At 41.5% G+C, this 15,472-nt stretch overlaps 2 protein-coding genes across 4 annotated transcripts in view; both read right to left on the bottom strand.

The window, feature by feature from the left end:
• Positions 1-15,472, bottom strand: part of grik2 (glutamate receptor, ionotropic, kainate 2) — a 649,386-nt gene that overhangs the window by 371,552 nt on the left and 262,362 nt on the right. The window lies entirely within an intron of this gene.
• On the bottom strand, positions 12,407-14,091 carry LOC108228354 (hepatic leukemia factor-like; the record flags this gene model as incomplete). The annotated part of the gene is made up of 2 exons (XM_017403900.3): positions 12,407-13,754; positions 13,858-14,091. Coding segments are annotated over 2 exons (450 nt in total), but the record flags the coding sequence as incomplete, so codon positions are not given.

Below are 15,472 nucleotides of genomic sequence, written 5' to 3'. Positions count from 1 at the left end.
CAGGTCAGCAGGTCGGGTCTGCAGGTCGGGTCTGCAGGTCGGGTCAGCAGGTCAGCAGGTCGGGTCAGCAGGTCGGGTCTGCAGGTCGGGTCAGCAGGTCTGCAGGTCGGGTCTGCAGGTCGGGTCAGCAGGTCGGGTCAGCAGGTCGGGTCAGCAGGTCGGGCAGAACCACCTCCTCAGCCATCTTTCTGATACAAGGCGGTGTTTACTCTGCTCTCTCTGCCTCCGCCTGCAGATGAACCTCGTCACAGACAGGGTGGAGGTGGAGCTCCTGGCTGGATGGTGGTCCACAGATCCATCCAAAAATACAAACGTTTAAATCCGAGAAATACTCGTGTGATGGTACCATTTAGATATTTTTAGCTTCTAGCTAGCAGTGTGCCTTTTGTCTGAGGCTTAGGTTTTACTCTGAGTTTCTGCCTGAACTGCTGCTGTGTGCTGTCCCTCCCTGGGAATCACCATGGCAACCAGCTCCTCAGCAGCACCCAGCATGCTTTTCTTCCTCCTGTGTCTCCATCATGGCCGCCCCCACAGATCCTTCCTGCCGTCTCTAATCAGAGCTCTGATGTTCAGGAGGATTCAGAGGAACAGGAAGAGGACTGGACCTGGACTTTCACAATAAGAGTCTGGCTCTGTCGTGACGTCCTGCTGGGCTTTGTTGATGGATGTTGGAGCTGTTAATATTGAAACCAGAGATTTTAGTTTTTTTTTTTTTTATCACAGTTGATCCCATTTTCTCTCCCCTCAGCTGATCTGTAAGTTTTTTTTTAATTTTTTCATCTTTTTGGTCCATCTGTTGTCTGTTTGTCCTCCATCCATTAGCCAGGAAAAAATCCTCCACAGATGGCAACAAGAACTGAGAAATTAGCCTGATTTCTGACAGGATTTTATCCGTTAAACTCACTCACATAAACAGGCTCAAAGTCAAAGAAACTGACCTACATTTGAAAAAGTGTCACAGTTTTTATGGATTAATCTGAAAAAAGTTTTAAGATTATTTTACAGCAACATTATAAAGTTTTGTTTTTAAATGACTTATTTAGTTATTATTACCTATCATTCTTCTAAAGTTCTTTACAGTTTTAAGGTAAAATCCAGATGCTATAAAGAATTAGTCCAAATCAGTGGTTTTCAGACCCAGAGCCTGAGTTCAGAGCAGCTGATGTGAGCAGGTGTAGGCAGTCATCCTCCCCTTTCTGCAGGATGTGACGTTTAAAGGATGGTTAAAGACACAGAGAGGATCCAGGAACTGGGCAGCTGGACAGGGCTGGACAGATTTCCTCCTCCAGCTGGGATCTGATGGATCTCCCAGGAGAAGCAGGAGGAAGTTCCTGCTGAAATGGAAAAAAACAAAACAAACTGAACAAAAAAAATACTTCAGATGTTTTAAACTCAAGTTTCCTCCTCCAGTTTTAACAAAAGTAAAGCTCAGCTCTTCCGGAAAACTTTCAAAATAAAATAAAGCGTGTTTCACAGGAACGTACAAAAGTTTGTTTCCTTCTAAGCTGACAAACCTTCTTGTTTTAAAGTCTTTCTGAGTTTTGTTTTTGGACTTTGGCTGATTTTTCTCTCAGTTTCAGTCCTTGTTATTCTTGAACATTTTCAGAGGAATGTTGTTGAGTTTTTTGGCCCACTCTTCTTTCCAACGTTGCTTGATGAAGCATATCTGTAAAAATGTATGAATGATTGTATTTCTGCAGTATTTGCATGAAATGATCCAGTTCCATTTTTCTTACTAGATGCTTGTTTTTCAGTTAGTAAAGGGAAATAATGGAGAAGTTAGTTGTATTAAATTATAGTTAAAATGCTGTTTGTGCTGATTTGCTGTTTGCTCCACAGCAGCAGAACCTCCTGCTGCTCAGTCCAGCTCCTGATCCTGAGGAACCAGGTCTTCAATCACACATTAAAAAATTCAAACCAGAGGATTTTTCATTTTGTCCTGATACATGAAACTTTAGGATTAAAAAAGGATGCACTTTTTTCATTAGTATAAAAGCTTGTATTTTGAACACTGTGTCATTTTAGATAAGATTCCATTAAAAGAGACCATTACCAGGATGAACTAACGGCAGTACTTTGAAAATTGCATGTTTTTGTCTGGACGTGTGCCGGTTCGAAGGCTGTTTTTGCTTTTAATGTAATCAAATTGAAATGTAAAAATAATCTGTCTGAGTGACATAATAAAGCGGTTGTTTAATACACATTACATGTCTCCTCAAATCCCCGCGGTGACGCTCCTGGCAGGCTGACAGGTGTGCGTCCGTGCCCTCCATTTTGCCAGGGATCATTTTGTCATCGCACTGCAGTTGGCAAAATCAAAATGGTGGCTTAAGTTATTAAAAGTGAGCAGCTTTAATCATTGGCTGCAGAAAATTCAAGGTTGGAGGAGCAGCGAGGATTAATGTCCTTTAAAGCACAAAGCCTCATATCCACTCCAGCCGGCTGTCACCGCCCCCCTCCCCCACGCTCAGCTGATCTCATTTCATCATTTGACGCCGTTCTCTGCTCCCTTTTGCTCTTTCTCTCTCTGTCTGACCACTTCATCATTTACTCATCTTCCTCCCTGGATCCTGGATCAGGGCAAGATATGAAGCGTCATCATGGGTTTTATGGAGTTCTACCTGGAGATTGACCCCGTTACCCTCAACCTCATCATCCTGATCGCCAGCTATGTCATCCTGCTCCTAGTCTTCCTCATCTCCTGCATCCTGTACGACTGCCGCGGCAAAGACCCCACCAAGGAGTACGCCCCCGACAGTGCGCCGGCGCCGCCCAGCCAGTCCCCCATACGCCTGGTGGTCATGCAGAACTCACCCGCTTCGGGCCGCTGTGAGCCCAATAACACGTCGGGTCAGGTAGTGCCACCGACGCCGGACCTGAGCCGGGACAGAGCAGAGAGAGAGCGGGAGAAGAGGAGTACTCTGGTCTGAAGAAGAGGAAGGTGCTGATGTATCACTTTGTTTTTACTCCTGGACTCTTAGTTTGAACTGTAAAGACATGTTGGCGATCTGCTGTGGAGTCGACAGGAGGTGAGCGGGTCAAGAAATGGTAAAAAAGTTAAATATGTTGGGAAACATTTCTCAGAAAAATGTTTCAATGAAAAAAACATCAGCTGTCAAAGTTTACAAGAATGAAAAGCTGAGAAAACAACATTTTTTAGGTATATTTGAAAAGCTGTGTTCTACAAAAATTTGTTAAATGAATGAGTGAGTATCAATATTTTATTTGAACTTTGAATTCAGAGTTTGATTTTTTTTATTGAGGATTTTAAACCGACTGAAAACAGCTGCACTGAATTCAGATTCACAGTTTTTATTGTCCCTCAAAGTAAATTTAATTTTACAGTGGTAGGAAAACACAACCAAGGCAAGAAACAACAAAAAACAATTCAAAAAAATATCTGTTAAAAGAGGAAATTAGAATGTAACCAACTGAATTTCAGGTAAAATAAATCACACACACTCCTCGTGTCTCCTCTGCAGTGTGGGGCTCCAGTATTTGACCTGCAGTATTTGGTTTTATGAGGACTGTCACAACGTCACAACGTTTTAGTGCTGATGACTAAAATCATAAAACCAGGACTAAACAGGTTGGAGAAATTTGACTCAAAGAAAAACCTGAAAATAGTTTCTGAAACTGTGTAGTTTCCTGCGAGTCTGGAGAGTTTTATTATTCTAACAAAAAAATAACCATCATTATGAGGGGGAGATCAACCAACCAACCAACCAACCAATCAATCAATTAACCAACCAACCAACCAACCAACCAACCAATTAACCAACCAATCAACCAATCAATCAACCAACCAATAAATCGATCAATCAACCAATTAGCCAACCAATCAATTAACCAACCAATTAACCAACCAACCAATCAACCAATCAGTCAACCAACCAACCAACCAACCAGCCAACCAACAAACCAACCAACCAACCAACCAATTAACCAACCAATCAACCAATCAACCAACCAATCAACCAACCAATAAATTGATCAACCAATCAATCAATCAATCGACCAATCAACCAATCAATCAATCAACCAACCAATTAACCAACCAATCAATCAACCAACCAATCAACCAACCAATCAATTAACCAACCAATCAATCAACCAGCCAACCAACCAATCAACCAACCAACCAATCAACCAACCAACCAATCCGTTTTGATTTATAAAGCACTTCTTATACAACAGTGTAACACAAACAGCTTTAAAGCAGATAAAACAAAAGACAAATAAAGAGAAGGAGGCTGGTAGGACAGAGGAGGGACAGAGGACAAGTTGGACAAAGGATGTTGAATATGGAGGAGGAAAGGAGGAAGACCACAGAGAAGGTTGATGGATGCAGTGAAGGAGGCTGGTACGACAGAGGAGGATGCTGGGAGATGGAGGCAGATGATCCATGGTGGAGACACCTGAAGGCAGCAGAAAGCAGCAGTTAAAGCACACCTGTTGAAATCTCCTGCAGGTGTTCCTCTCACAGAGCTGCAGCAGATTCACAGAAATCAGTTCTGTTCACCGCAGCACCTAATTGGTTCCTTTAATCAGTTTAACATCGTATCCTAACCTGATTCATTCATTTCCATGATAGCAGCTAAAGGTAACAATAATATGATGGGGTGATGTAACTTCTTAGAGTTCATTATAATATATAACTTTAATAATGCTCTGATGTGAAGAAGTAATCTAAGTTTTATTTTGAAACATTTATAGAATGAATCAAAGTGCAATACTGTAAAAGTTTAACAAAATTACAGCAATAGAACAAGATAAAAACCATAGAAGTAAAACAGATGAATCAACCCAGAATTAAAGTTTCCAGCTGTACCTGAGCAGGACACCTTTAAAAGGAAGTTTCTGAAGACTAACATGTTCTAAAAATGTTCCTAAAGATCTGAGCAGTTCTTGGATTAGCATACATGATTGTGTGTGTTTTGTATTTTCTCTTCATAAAAGATGTTCTGTAGCCGTGTTGTGCTGAAAAATGAAGGAGTAAAATCAAAATTTAAGATGTGAATTCATGAAGAAAAACAACCATTGAGGTTCTAAACTGCCTGAAGCAGCCGGTAAGCTCCTCCCATCCCCCGCTGGCAACAGGACGCCTCACAGGACAGAGACATGATGGGACATGATGAATGGATGGACGTTCCAGATCGTCCCTTTGACGTGTCCTGGACGCTCGGGACGCTCGGGACGCTCGGGACTCTGAGACTCGTGTTTGGGGTTAAAGTTCACAGATGTGTCGGGTAGCAGATGTTGGAATAAAGAAGCTGATGAAAGAAAGAACTTTGTTGGAGGGAAATCCCCAATCTGAGCCTCTGATTGGTTAACGAACTTTGTTAGTAAAATACTGATGTCTGTAAGAAAGAAAAGACTTGGACTAAAGCAGAGGACTGACAAATGAAAGGTTTGACCTGATCGTGACGAAGGGATTACTGTAGGATGGGATTTTTACAGCCTGCAGGGATATGAAGATTAAAGAGGTATTTTGAACATTTTAAAGTGAGGTTCTGCAGGAAAAGCTGAAAGCTGCTCAGTGAACGACTTAGTTTGGAGAAGAAGTTTGATTCTGACAGGTCTGATGAGCTAATGGCTAGTCCAAGCAAAGTAAGACTAAAGTGGATCTCTGCCATCTTAAAACAGCTCCAGTCTCAAAAACATCTGACATGAAATTCTTTGGTTTCCGAGAGAAAACAGCAGCAGCAGTTAGATGTAGCACTGGCAGTGCAGCCTAAGAGCACTTCCTGTGGGAATTTCAAAATATTTGTGCAAAATAAAGATGTAATGTAGTGGTGTGCACCACCCTCCTGCATGTTTAAGCTGTTTTTCTGCTTCACACGCCTGAGTTAAAGTAAAATGTGATTAAAGGCTTCTGCTTGAGGACATGTTGAAGAGCTAAATGAAACCATGAAAACATGGAGGACCAGAAACTGACATACATGTAAAGCCTGAAATATTAGTATTTGCATGAACCATTATAAAAATTTACAGATTCAGGTGTTTTAAAATGGCAGAAATCAGCTTTAGAAAAGGCTCCTTCTCTGTCTTTGGCCAGTCGGACCTCAGAAAACCCTCAAACTGAGGCAGGTGCACTTTCTTTCTGCCATGACTGCATGTTAAATTATTACATTTCAGATGTGTTGACATATTAAATAAATATAAGTTGTTCATGCATGTGGACTATAAACCTAAGAGCAGGTAACCACTGAAGTATTTTCCCATTTTTCCTCTCAGGTTCTCCCAGATTTCCCTCCCCGGTGGACAGCAGAGGACCCAACGAAGCTGGAAACCCTGAACCTTGGCTCGGTTTCATCAGGACCTGCAGAAACAGACCTAACAGTGTAGGAGCACCATCATCAGGTCTTCTTCTGAATCAGAAGTGGAAGCTGGTTCTCATGAACATCTGCTGACAGAGAAGAGTCAAACTGAGACACTGAAGGAGAGAAGAACATTTCGATCTTCAGAAAGCATCTGAGAGTTCAGGAGTCCGAACAAACAAAACCACCTGATGCTGAACCTTTTATAATCAGCAGAAATCAACAAGAAGATGGAAATCAGGCTAATAATTTAACCTCCTTTTTAAACTGCTGTGTGGTCACATTTTTAAAGAAATCTCTCTGACTTGTCCGTGCATCAATGAATATTTTACCAGGGTTGTTTTTATGGATCCATATAGAAAACATGATGGAGACGTCTGAGCTTTCATCTGTGTTTGAATGTGTATACATGTTGGGACAGACAGACAAATCACAAGATGAGTCCTTTGCTTTCTTTGGGTCAGGTTAGCCCAGCTTGATTGGACGAATCACTTCTAATCCAGTACTTACAGCATATATCCATCATCATGGGGCATATTTGGTTTGAGTGGGGTTTTCTGGCCTCAATGATCTGTATTTTGGGTTAAGGTGCTTTGAGGGAACATCCAGGTTTGTAAAGACCTGATTTATCCTTAAACTTTACTGTAACTCCAACGTCTAAATGTTTTAGGTGATGTGTGTTTGTTACGGTAAGAAGAAACATCAGTTGTCTTATGCTGGTGTGGATTCTCAGTCATCCAGTCAACTTTTTTGTTTTTAACCCTTTTTTTGGATCAGTCATCTTGTTTCCATCATGGATCCTTTCATTGAAGAACAACTTCCTGAAGAAGCTAATCCACGCTGATAATCCAGTCCTCAAACCTCCCAAGTCCTCAAACTGACTGAACATCTGAACGATCTACGGGAGCTTCCAGTTCTTCATCCACAAACTGTTAAAGAGCCCAACATCTCCGTGGTGGACGCCGCAGAGTACCGGTCTTCATGCTCACCAGCAGAAATATTTCTGTGAACTTCCAGAATAACCTTTAAGGAAGCAGCCAGCCTGTAAAATGATGTGTTGTTGTGAAGATCAGTTTTTTATCTACAGAGCCAAAGGTCTGGATGGACTGACTCGTTTACCTTCATGTAGAAAGTTTTTCCTCAGGTTTCCTGAGACATGATCTGATGTTGTTCAGTTTATTATCCAGTGAACAAACTGTGGAGCCTGAAGCACAACTTTGATAATTAAACTCTAAATCTATTTTTTTTCTAAAGTATCTGTAGCTTTAGAGACAATAACGTTACAACAAATACTGGATTATGTGTCAGAGTAAATCTGAAGCTTTTGGATGCTTTAAAATTAATTTGGTTGTTTTTGTTCTAATTTAACATTGATGAAAGTTTCTTCTAATTTTGTCTCTGAAAACTACTGAGGTCTTCCTCGCCCCTCCTCCAGCAGACCCCCCACCCAGCTCTGATGTATGACCCAACCTAAAGTCTTTACAGAACTCGTGCCACCAACGCTGATACTGGAACAAATCCTCTTACATAAAAACTACAACAGCATGGCCAACTGAGCGAGCCCCCCCTCCCCATTTCATATTTCATGTCAGGGATTATATTCTGACCAGCGCAGAGAATTAGGATTCATGTTTGTGCCGTTTCTGTCTGGGGGGTTGGGAGGTTACGCAAGCTTCAGGTCTCAGATGTTATTTTCAGGCTCTGACACGTCTGAAGGCTGACTGTCACTCAGAGAGATGATTCGCTGCTGCAGATCCAACCCAAAGAACACCCCAGTCCAAAAACTAGTCCATGACGTCAGATGGAAAACTGTGGCTCCGTCAGAGGCGGAGATTCAGTCACAGAACCATCAGGAGCTCCAGGCTGGACTTAAAACTCTCCAAAGACCCTGAGGGGTTCAGAGTTGCAGCCAAAAACACTTCAGAATGTTAAACTAGAGATGAAATCATCATCTTCCAGGTGATGGACAGAGTTATCCTGTTAGGTCCTAAAACAGGGCAGAAAAATGAGAAATTCATTTAATCCAACAGATCTACAAAACGTGTTATTGGGTATGATGATGGAGCCACGGTTCTCAAACTGTGGAACCACTGATGGTGCTCAGAAGACATTTTGGTCTCAGCTAAATGAAATTTAAGGCTAACAAACCGTGATAAACACTGTGGGCTAAGCTTTGAAACAGAAACACTGGAGAACAGACGGTTTCTGCAGAGCTCGATCAGCAGCGCCGTGCAGGACTGTCGGACCAACAACCGGTGCAAACAGGGAAAGGCAGGAGGTCGTTCTCCTTACTAAAAGTTTCTGAACTACTCAGACAAGTTTTAGATTCCATGTTTTTAAAATTGATTGGGGAAAAGAAGTGGAGACTAGATGGTACTTCCATCTTTTTCTAAATCTGTAATAGAGATGGAAAAATAACCAGCAGAAGTAAAAATGGTGCCTCAGGGTTTACAGATTGGCCCCTAAAAAAATTACAATTTATTTAATTATAATATATAATTTAAACTCAAGTTAGGAAATATTTAACAAAATTTAAACCAACAGTAAAAATAAAAGTTGTTCTTGCAGTGGATCCTGTTTATATTTTTACTTTTGTTGTAGTAAAAGTTTGTTTTGAAGTTTTATTTTCAGTCTATTGTGGATTAAAATCACAGATTTATTAAAACATTTGGTTAAAACCCACAGGAAAAAGCAGTTTAGTTTGTCTTCACATCATAAGAGAAAGTGAACAAATGTTGATAATTTCACCTGCAGGATTTAAAAGTTTGGTTTAAAAATGATTTTTATCAGTTGGTGTTTTTGCTCCTATAAACTAAAGTGAATGTAAATAAAATTGCATTTATTTAAATTCTGTTATTTAATGGCTGAATAAGTTTGATTAAAAACAGCTGGAAGAGAAAGATGGTTTTGTTTATTTATTTGAAGACATGCAGCAGCAGAACTTCCTGAAACACCTGAGTCAGGTGTCAGAGGGAGGAGCTCAGTGAAACTAACAGAAGAATCTGAACTTCTTTTAAAAACAGGAGAGTTTTGTTGGTTTGGATTTAAGATTCAAAAGATGAGAAATTCCTGCAAATCACTAAAACCAACAAGTAAAAGGCATTTACAGTAAATCAGCTGTGATGTTTGTAATGAAAGCTGATTTTAGGTTAGTTTAATTTGGATAAAGAAGCATTCAGACATGTTGGGACTTCATATAACAGGAAACTGTTTGAATCTGAATAAATAAACCTGAGCTGATTCAAATCACAAATATTAAAGAATGAAATCTGCAGAAACCAGTAATCAAAAACTGGTAAAAAGAGCAGCTGCAGGAAAAACAAGGTCAGGTGACTGAGTGGAGCTCTGCTGCACCCTGGTGGACCGAAGAGCAAGAACAGCTTTGAGCTCTTCAGTAATGTCAGAAAAAAAAAACAAATCTGGTAATTGGACATAAAAAATTAAATCAGTATAAAAGAGCAGGAACAAAAAAGCCTCTTGTTGTAATTCTGAAGCACAGTCAGTCACACATGTTAAAACTTGTCATTTTTACCAGCGTTGAGTTATCCAGGACAGATGGGAGCACAGACTGGATGAAGGGGAGCAGAACCAGGTAAGGTCAGCAGGAGGATTCCAGGACAGAAGGTGAAGAGAGAGACAACAGAACCAGTCTGAGTCTCTGGAGCAAAGCTGGAGGAGCACAAAGGTGAGTCAGAAAACTGATCTCAAGGCTGCCGGCTGTACTGCTGTTTAACACACAACTGCTCTGGTTCAGTCTTAAACACAGGTGGTGTTAATCAGCCTTCATGAGAGACAGGTGAGTCTCCCAAGCTCCGCCCTCCTCCTGCAAGAGGTGGTTAGTGTAGGGCAGGGGTCTCCAGTCCTGGTCCTCAGGGCCACCATCCTGCAGGTTCTCCTTGTTCCTCTGCTCCAACACACCTGATTCAGAGGTTAAATCACCTCTTCATGTTCTGCAGAAGCCTGTTAATCACCCATTGATTCAAACCAGGTGTGTTGGAGCAGAGGAACAAGGAGAACATGCAGGATGGCCCTGAGGACCAGGACTGGAGACACCTGGTGTAGAGAAAAACACTGGAATCCTCACAAGTATTTAGTATTTTCCTCATAAACATGAAATCTGATTTTTTTTTTTTAAATACTGTCACATTGTTGCTGATTCTACAGGTGAGACTGCAGGTGCTGCCCCCTGGTGGACAGGGTTCAATAACTCTGGGAGAAAATTTATTTGTACAAAATATGAAAAAAAAAAAAAACCTAACAAAACAAATTTCAATTTTCCCTCTATCAAAGAAAGTTGGAAAGAAAAAAGAAAAAAGAAATCAAACCTAAATTTTGTAGCTGATGCGTGATTCTTTTTCAGCAGGTTGGTCAGAATCAGGGTCTCCTGAGGAGATCCGACTTCCTTCACAGTTAAAGGAAACAGCTGAGACAAAACACGGATTAATATTTTTATTTATACAAACAAAATGAAGACAAATACAGAAACCAAAACACAAGAGAAGAAGAAGACAAATCAAAGTAAGTGCTTCATGTTGGGGAAAAGAGGAAACCATCAAACATGGAGGCACACCTGAAGGAGGCGGAGCTTCTGTCTGTCAAACGCTTCACCTGTCCAGGTGTGACGGACAGAATCAGAGGTATTTCAACTACAGGGTCAGAAACAGGAGCAGGCCCAGACTGAGCACATCTTAATAATTACATTTATTACTGGAAATGTTTCTTTTTATAACTTCCAAAATACACAGAAAATATCTATGTAGGAAAACAGACTGTACAAAAAGCCAGAAACACTGTAAAAACATTAAAACTCTTAAAATATCAATATATTCTTTATATTCTCTTCATCCTTTTGGTTTAAATGTACATTCATGGTGAAGCCGTTCAGAACCACAGGAGGTTCTGTTGTACCCTGAGTCAGCCGCAAAGTATTTCTCTTGAAAATATAAAAACATTTTATTTTCTGTGAAATAATTTCAACAAAGCAGCGACTCAAAAGTTACAGAACGTAATCACACATTAGAAAATATATATTTCTGATAAACTGGGTTCTGTTGATCCGTTAAAATGTTCTGGTGTTGTGGTCAGAAGTCTGCAGGACTGGTTGGTCACTTGTGGTTAACTAGCTCAGTAACTCAGAAAATCTAATGTTAGCATCAGAGTTATTCCCATAAATATTTAGTTTAGACGTATTAATGTCAACGGGTTTTTCTACACATCGTAGTGATTGTTGATCAGCAATAAAGTGACAATAAATATTTATTTTACCAACAGTTTCTAATATGTGGACATTTAAAAGCTTTAAAGGAATATTGCAGTTTTATTTAATGCTGTTTTCTTACAGACAAATTCCTCAGGAGTTCCATTCATCATAAATGAACAGCAGCGACAGTTTTCTACTTTTTAAAAATGTTTTTTCATTGATCTTTTGTCCTAAATCCATCCCAGAATCAGGTCAGAGACTCTTTTACTGAAAGCAGAACCCATGAGGTGATGTCAAACCTGAAAACTCTCAGCTCAGTCATTTGTCACTGCCTCTGTTACATCTGTTATCACCGGACCAAAGAGAAGAAACACGAGGCTGTATGACGCGAGCCGTCACATCATCACTGCACAGATCCTGAAATAGTGACTAAAGGTTTGCACTCAGTCGAAAAATTCCTTTGTTTATTCGATGACTAAAAAACCTCTTGTTCACACATGCTGAGCAGCAGGATTACCCTTTAAACAAGATGCTGCATGTAGGAGGGTTCAGGTTCAGGTCAAACTCTGCCCCCTGGAGGCAGAAGGTGATATTACAGCTGATTCTCCGCTAACATTAACAAATGTGTCGATGTTACAGCACCTGAAGGATAAACTGGCTGCTAACCATTCTTTAAAATTCATTTTAAAGTGATTTGAATCAATGTTATTTATTTCTAATAAAGAAATTTGGATTTTAGCAGAACCAAACCTGACCCACACCATAAAACCATGCTAATCTAAAACCATTTAGCTCCTAATGTTTGCATGATAAATGACTCAAACAGCTCAGGAGTTCCACTTATCGCCAAAGTGGAGGGGCTGTTTCACCCAGAAAGGGGCGGGGCTTTGTTTTCTCCCTAAAAGAGGTGGGGCCATTGGTCAGAGGCTAAGATCTTCCAGAAATATCTGGTTGGCACAATTTTATCTTCAGAATTTCTGTCTGGAGTTTTCTAATTAACTGTTGTTGTTGTTTTTTTTATTTTGTTTACCTGATAAATATCTTGAAAAGTAAAATAAATAATGAACATTTCTCAATGCCAAATCCTTTAATAATTCTCAAACTGTAAAGAGTTTGGATTTCTGGTCTGTTTCTGCAGATTTAAAAAAAAGATTATTTCTCTTTAAACACAGGAACAATCATATTTTTGTTGTTACACAGAGACAGATGAATATTTTAGCACTGAATGCACCGAACTGAAGCCACATTAAGGAACCTGCAGCCTGAATGGACCTGAGTGAAGATTCTGCAGAACCGAGCTGCTGTCGGCCACCAGGGGGCTCCAAAAACAAACAGAGACAAAGTGCTAACCCTCTTTGGAAACGTTTCTTTCTTTTAAAGTGTTTAAAGTCACACTCCCTGAAAGATTTAAAGCTATTATATATTTCTACATCTGTGTGACTTTTTTAGACAACCAATAAAAAGTAAGAATTTTAAGGTGAGCATAAAAACTTTTTGATATAAATCAGTGATGTCAGATTTTTTCCTCTTTATATAAACATCAGATAAAGTTTGGACAAAAAGGATGAAAGGTCCCCGAAAGGAAACAAATTATTTTTAAAAAATTAAAAAGAAAAAAAATCAGTGAATAGGACAGCGGCAGGAGGCGGGGCACATTGATGTAGAGTCATCATCAGGGTAAGGTGTCCAAACAGGTGCATTGTGGGAACACACCTGCAGCGGGCGGAGTCTGTGGCAGAGGCTGAGATGCTCTGAAGTGCTGGGACATGATGAAGATGATGATGAGGAGTCCTTAGGAGTACCAGGTGTTTATAGACTCAACTCGCAGCAGGTTAACTGTTGCCATGGAAACAGATTTGACCTGTGATGCTGAGAAATCAGACTGACCTAAAAACAGGAAGTTGTCTGATGTCTGAAGAAATGAAAACAATGTCGATGGGTTCCTCTGCTGCGAGTCGAGCCGGGTGGAACCAGGACCGCTGGTGTGTGAAGATCTGAAGGCTTCATCATCCTCTTCCTCACAGTGACCCGTGCTGCGACTCGTACTTGGCGAGGACATTCTTGGTGCGTCTGAGCTCCTTCCTTAGAGCGGACACTTCCTGTCTCAGAGCCGAGTTCTCCTTCTCCAGGAACGCGGCCCGGATGGCGATCTGGTTCTCCTTGAGCCGGCGAGCGTCGCGGGACCGTTTGGCAGCCATGTTGTTCTTCCTGCGGCGGGCCCAGTATTTATCGTCCTGCTCGAGTGGAAAACAAGAACAAAAATGAGGACTCATTACAGACAGGCTTGAGAACCTGACAGAACCTGAGCGCTGACCCACCAGACCAGCTCCAAATTACCTTCAGATCTTCGGGGATGAAGACCTTCCGAGCCTTCTTGATCATTGGCTGCGGCTTCAGCTCCTCTGCGGAGAACCTGTGTTTGCGTGGATCGAACATCTCCTGACCCGGAACACTGGACAGGGCCAGGTCCGCCGGGTCGGGCTCGTAGCTGACCGGGACATGGATGGAGTCCGGGTCGATGGGGCTGGGAGTGTTCCTGGGGTTCTGGAGGCCTGCAGGAGGACAGGAAGAACATTACGGCTGAGTTTCGATCATTTTCTGGTTGTTCTTTCCTCCGTTTCCCTGACATGGCTGCAGGATCAGACTTTACAAGATGAAATAAAACCTTTTCATTTCTGCAGATCATTTTATTATTTTGTTGAGAAGTTTGTGAGAAGATCTTCATCTCTTCTGTTTGTTCCTGATAAATTTGGTACTGAAGGTGGATCTCAGGCCTGAAGGCTTAAACCCAGTTTATTAGCTCCTTATAAAGTGTTTACAGCTTTGTGTTATTAACTCTTTATAACTCTTGTCTGGTTTAGTTTGTGTGAAATGACAGAATCAGGCTGGATTCAGTATCAGGAACTAAAACGTCTCAATCCCTGGATCTCCAAAGATCCGGATGAAGTTCTGGTTTCTGAGGGTCGGTGTGGAGTTGCAGGTGGAGGAGCAGGTGGCAGTGTGACGCCGTGAACGTGACGCCGTGAACGTGACGCCGTGAACGTGACGCCGTGAACGTGACGGCCACACGTTCCTGTGGAATGTGAGCCGCTCCATCTCCTGGTTCCTGAGTGTTCCCTTGGAGACCAGAAAGCCATCTGCTCTGATGGGGGAGGGGTTCATCTCAAATGACCCTTTCTACAGATGTAGACACACTTTTGACTTCATGTGGCTTTCTTTTCAGACATCAAATCTGTAAAAAACATTTGGTTGTTTAAGGTCAGAACGTTTCTCATGTCCCAGCAGCTGTGATGATGATGATGATGATGATGGACCAACACTCGACCTGTCTTCATGTGGAAATGAACACTGAAGGTTTTATCCACCTTTATCACTGGTTTCCATCATGACTGCTGATTTGACTCTTCTCCCCTCAGAACAACCCAAACTGTGTGTTTCCATCAGGATCACCGAGCAGCAGAACCGCTCAGGCTTCACAGCAGAGCTGAAGTCTCAGGAACCCGTTCCTGTTTCCTTATCAGCAGCTCCGTCACAGACGTGTGGGAATACAAACATGTCAGATTATTCTGTAGATTATGTTGCTATATTTAACAACGGAGCAGCAGATTATCGCTGGAGTTCATGGAAAAACATTTCCCCCTTTAGTTGCAGTTCACTTCTGTGTTTCTGGCTTTTTATTTCTATCTATACACTAACAAAGTGTGCACAGTTACCATGGATACCGGTATAAATGTGGTCCTTTGCTGCAAATCATCAGTGAGTGGAGAAGTGGCTGCAGTTTGGACCTTTTGCCACCAGAAGCCAGTAAATCCTGAACTCCTCAAGTGTCTCTGGAGCCATTTTTAGAGCTCCAACAGGACCGGGTTTAGAGCTCCACCAGGACCAGGTTTAGAGCTCCTAACAGGACCGGGTTTAGAGCTCCTAACAGGACCGGGTTTAGAGCTCCTAACAG

This window comes from Kryptolebias marmoratus, linkage group LG16 (genome assembly GCF_001649575.2).
Source record: "Kryptolebias marmoratus isolate JLee-2015 linkage group LG16, ASM164957v2, whole genome shotgun sequence".
Taxonomy (NCBI): Eukaryota; Metazoa; Chordata; class Actinopteri; order Cyprinodontiformes; family Rivulidae; genus Kryptolebias; species Kryptolebias marmoratus.
The sequence above is the reverse complement of the archived record's forward strand: the minus strand, read 5'-3'. Positions and strand labels throughout refer to the sequence as shown.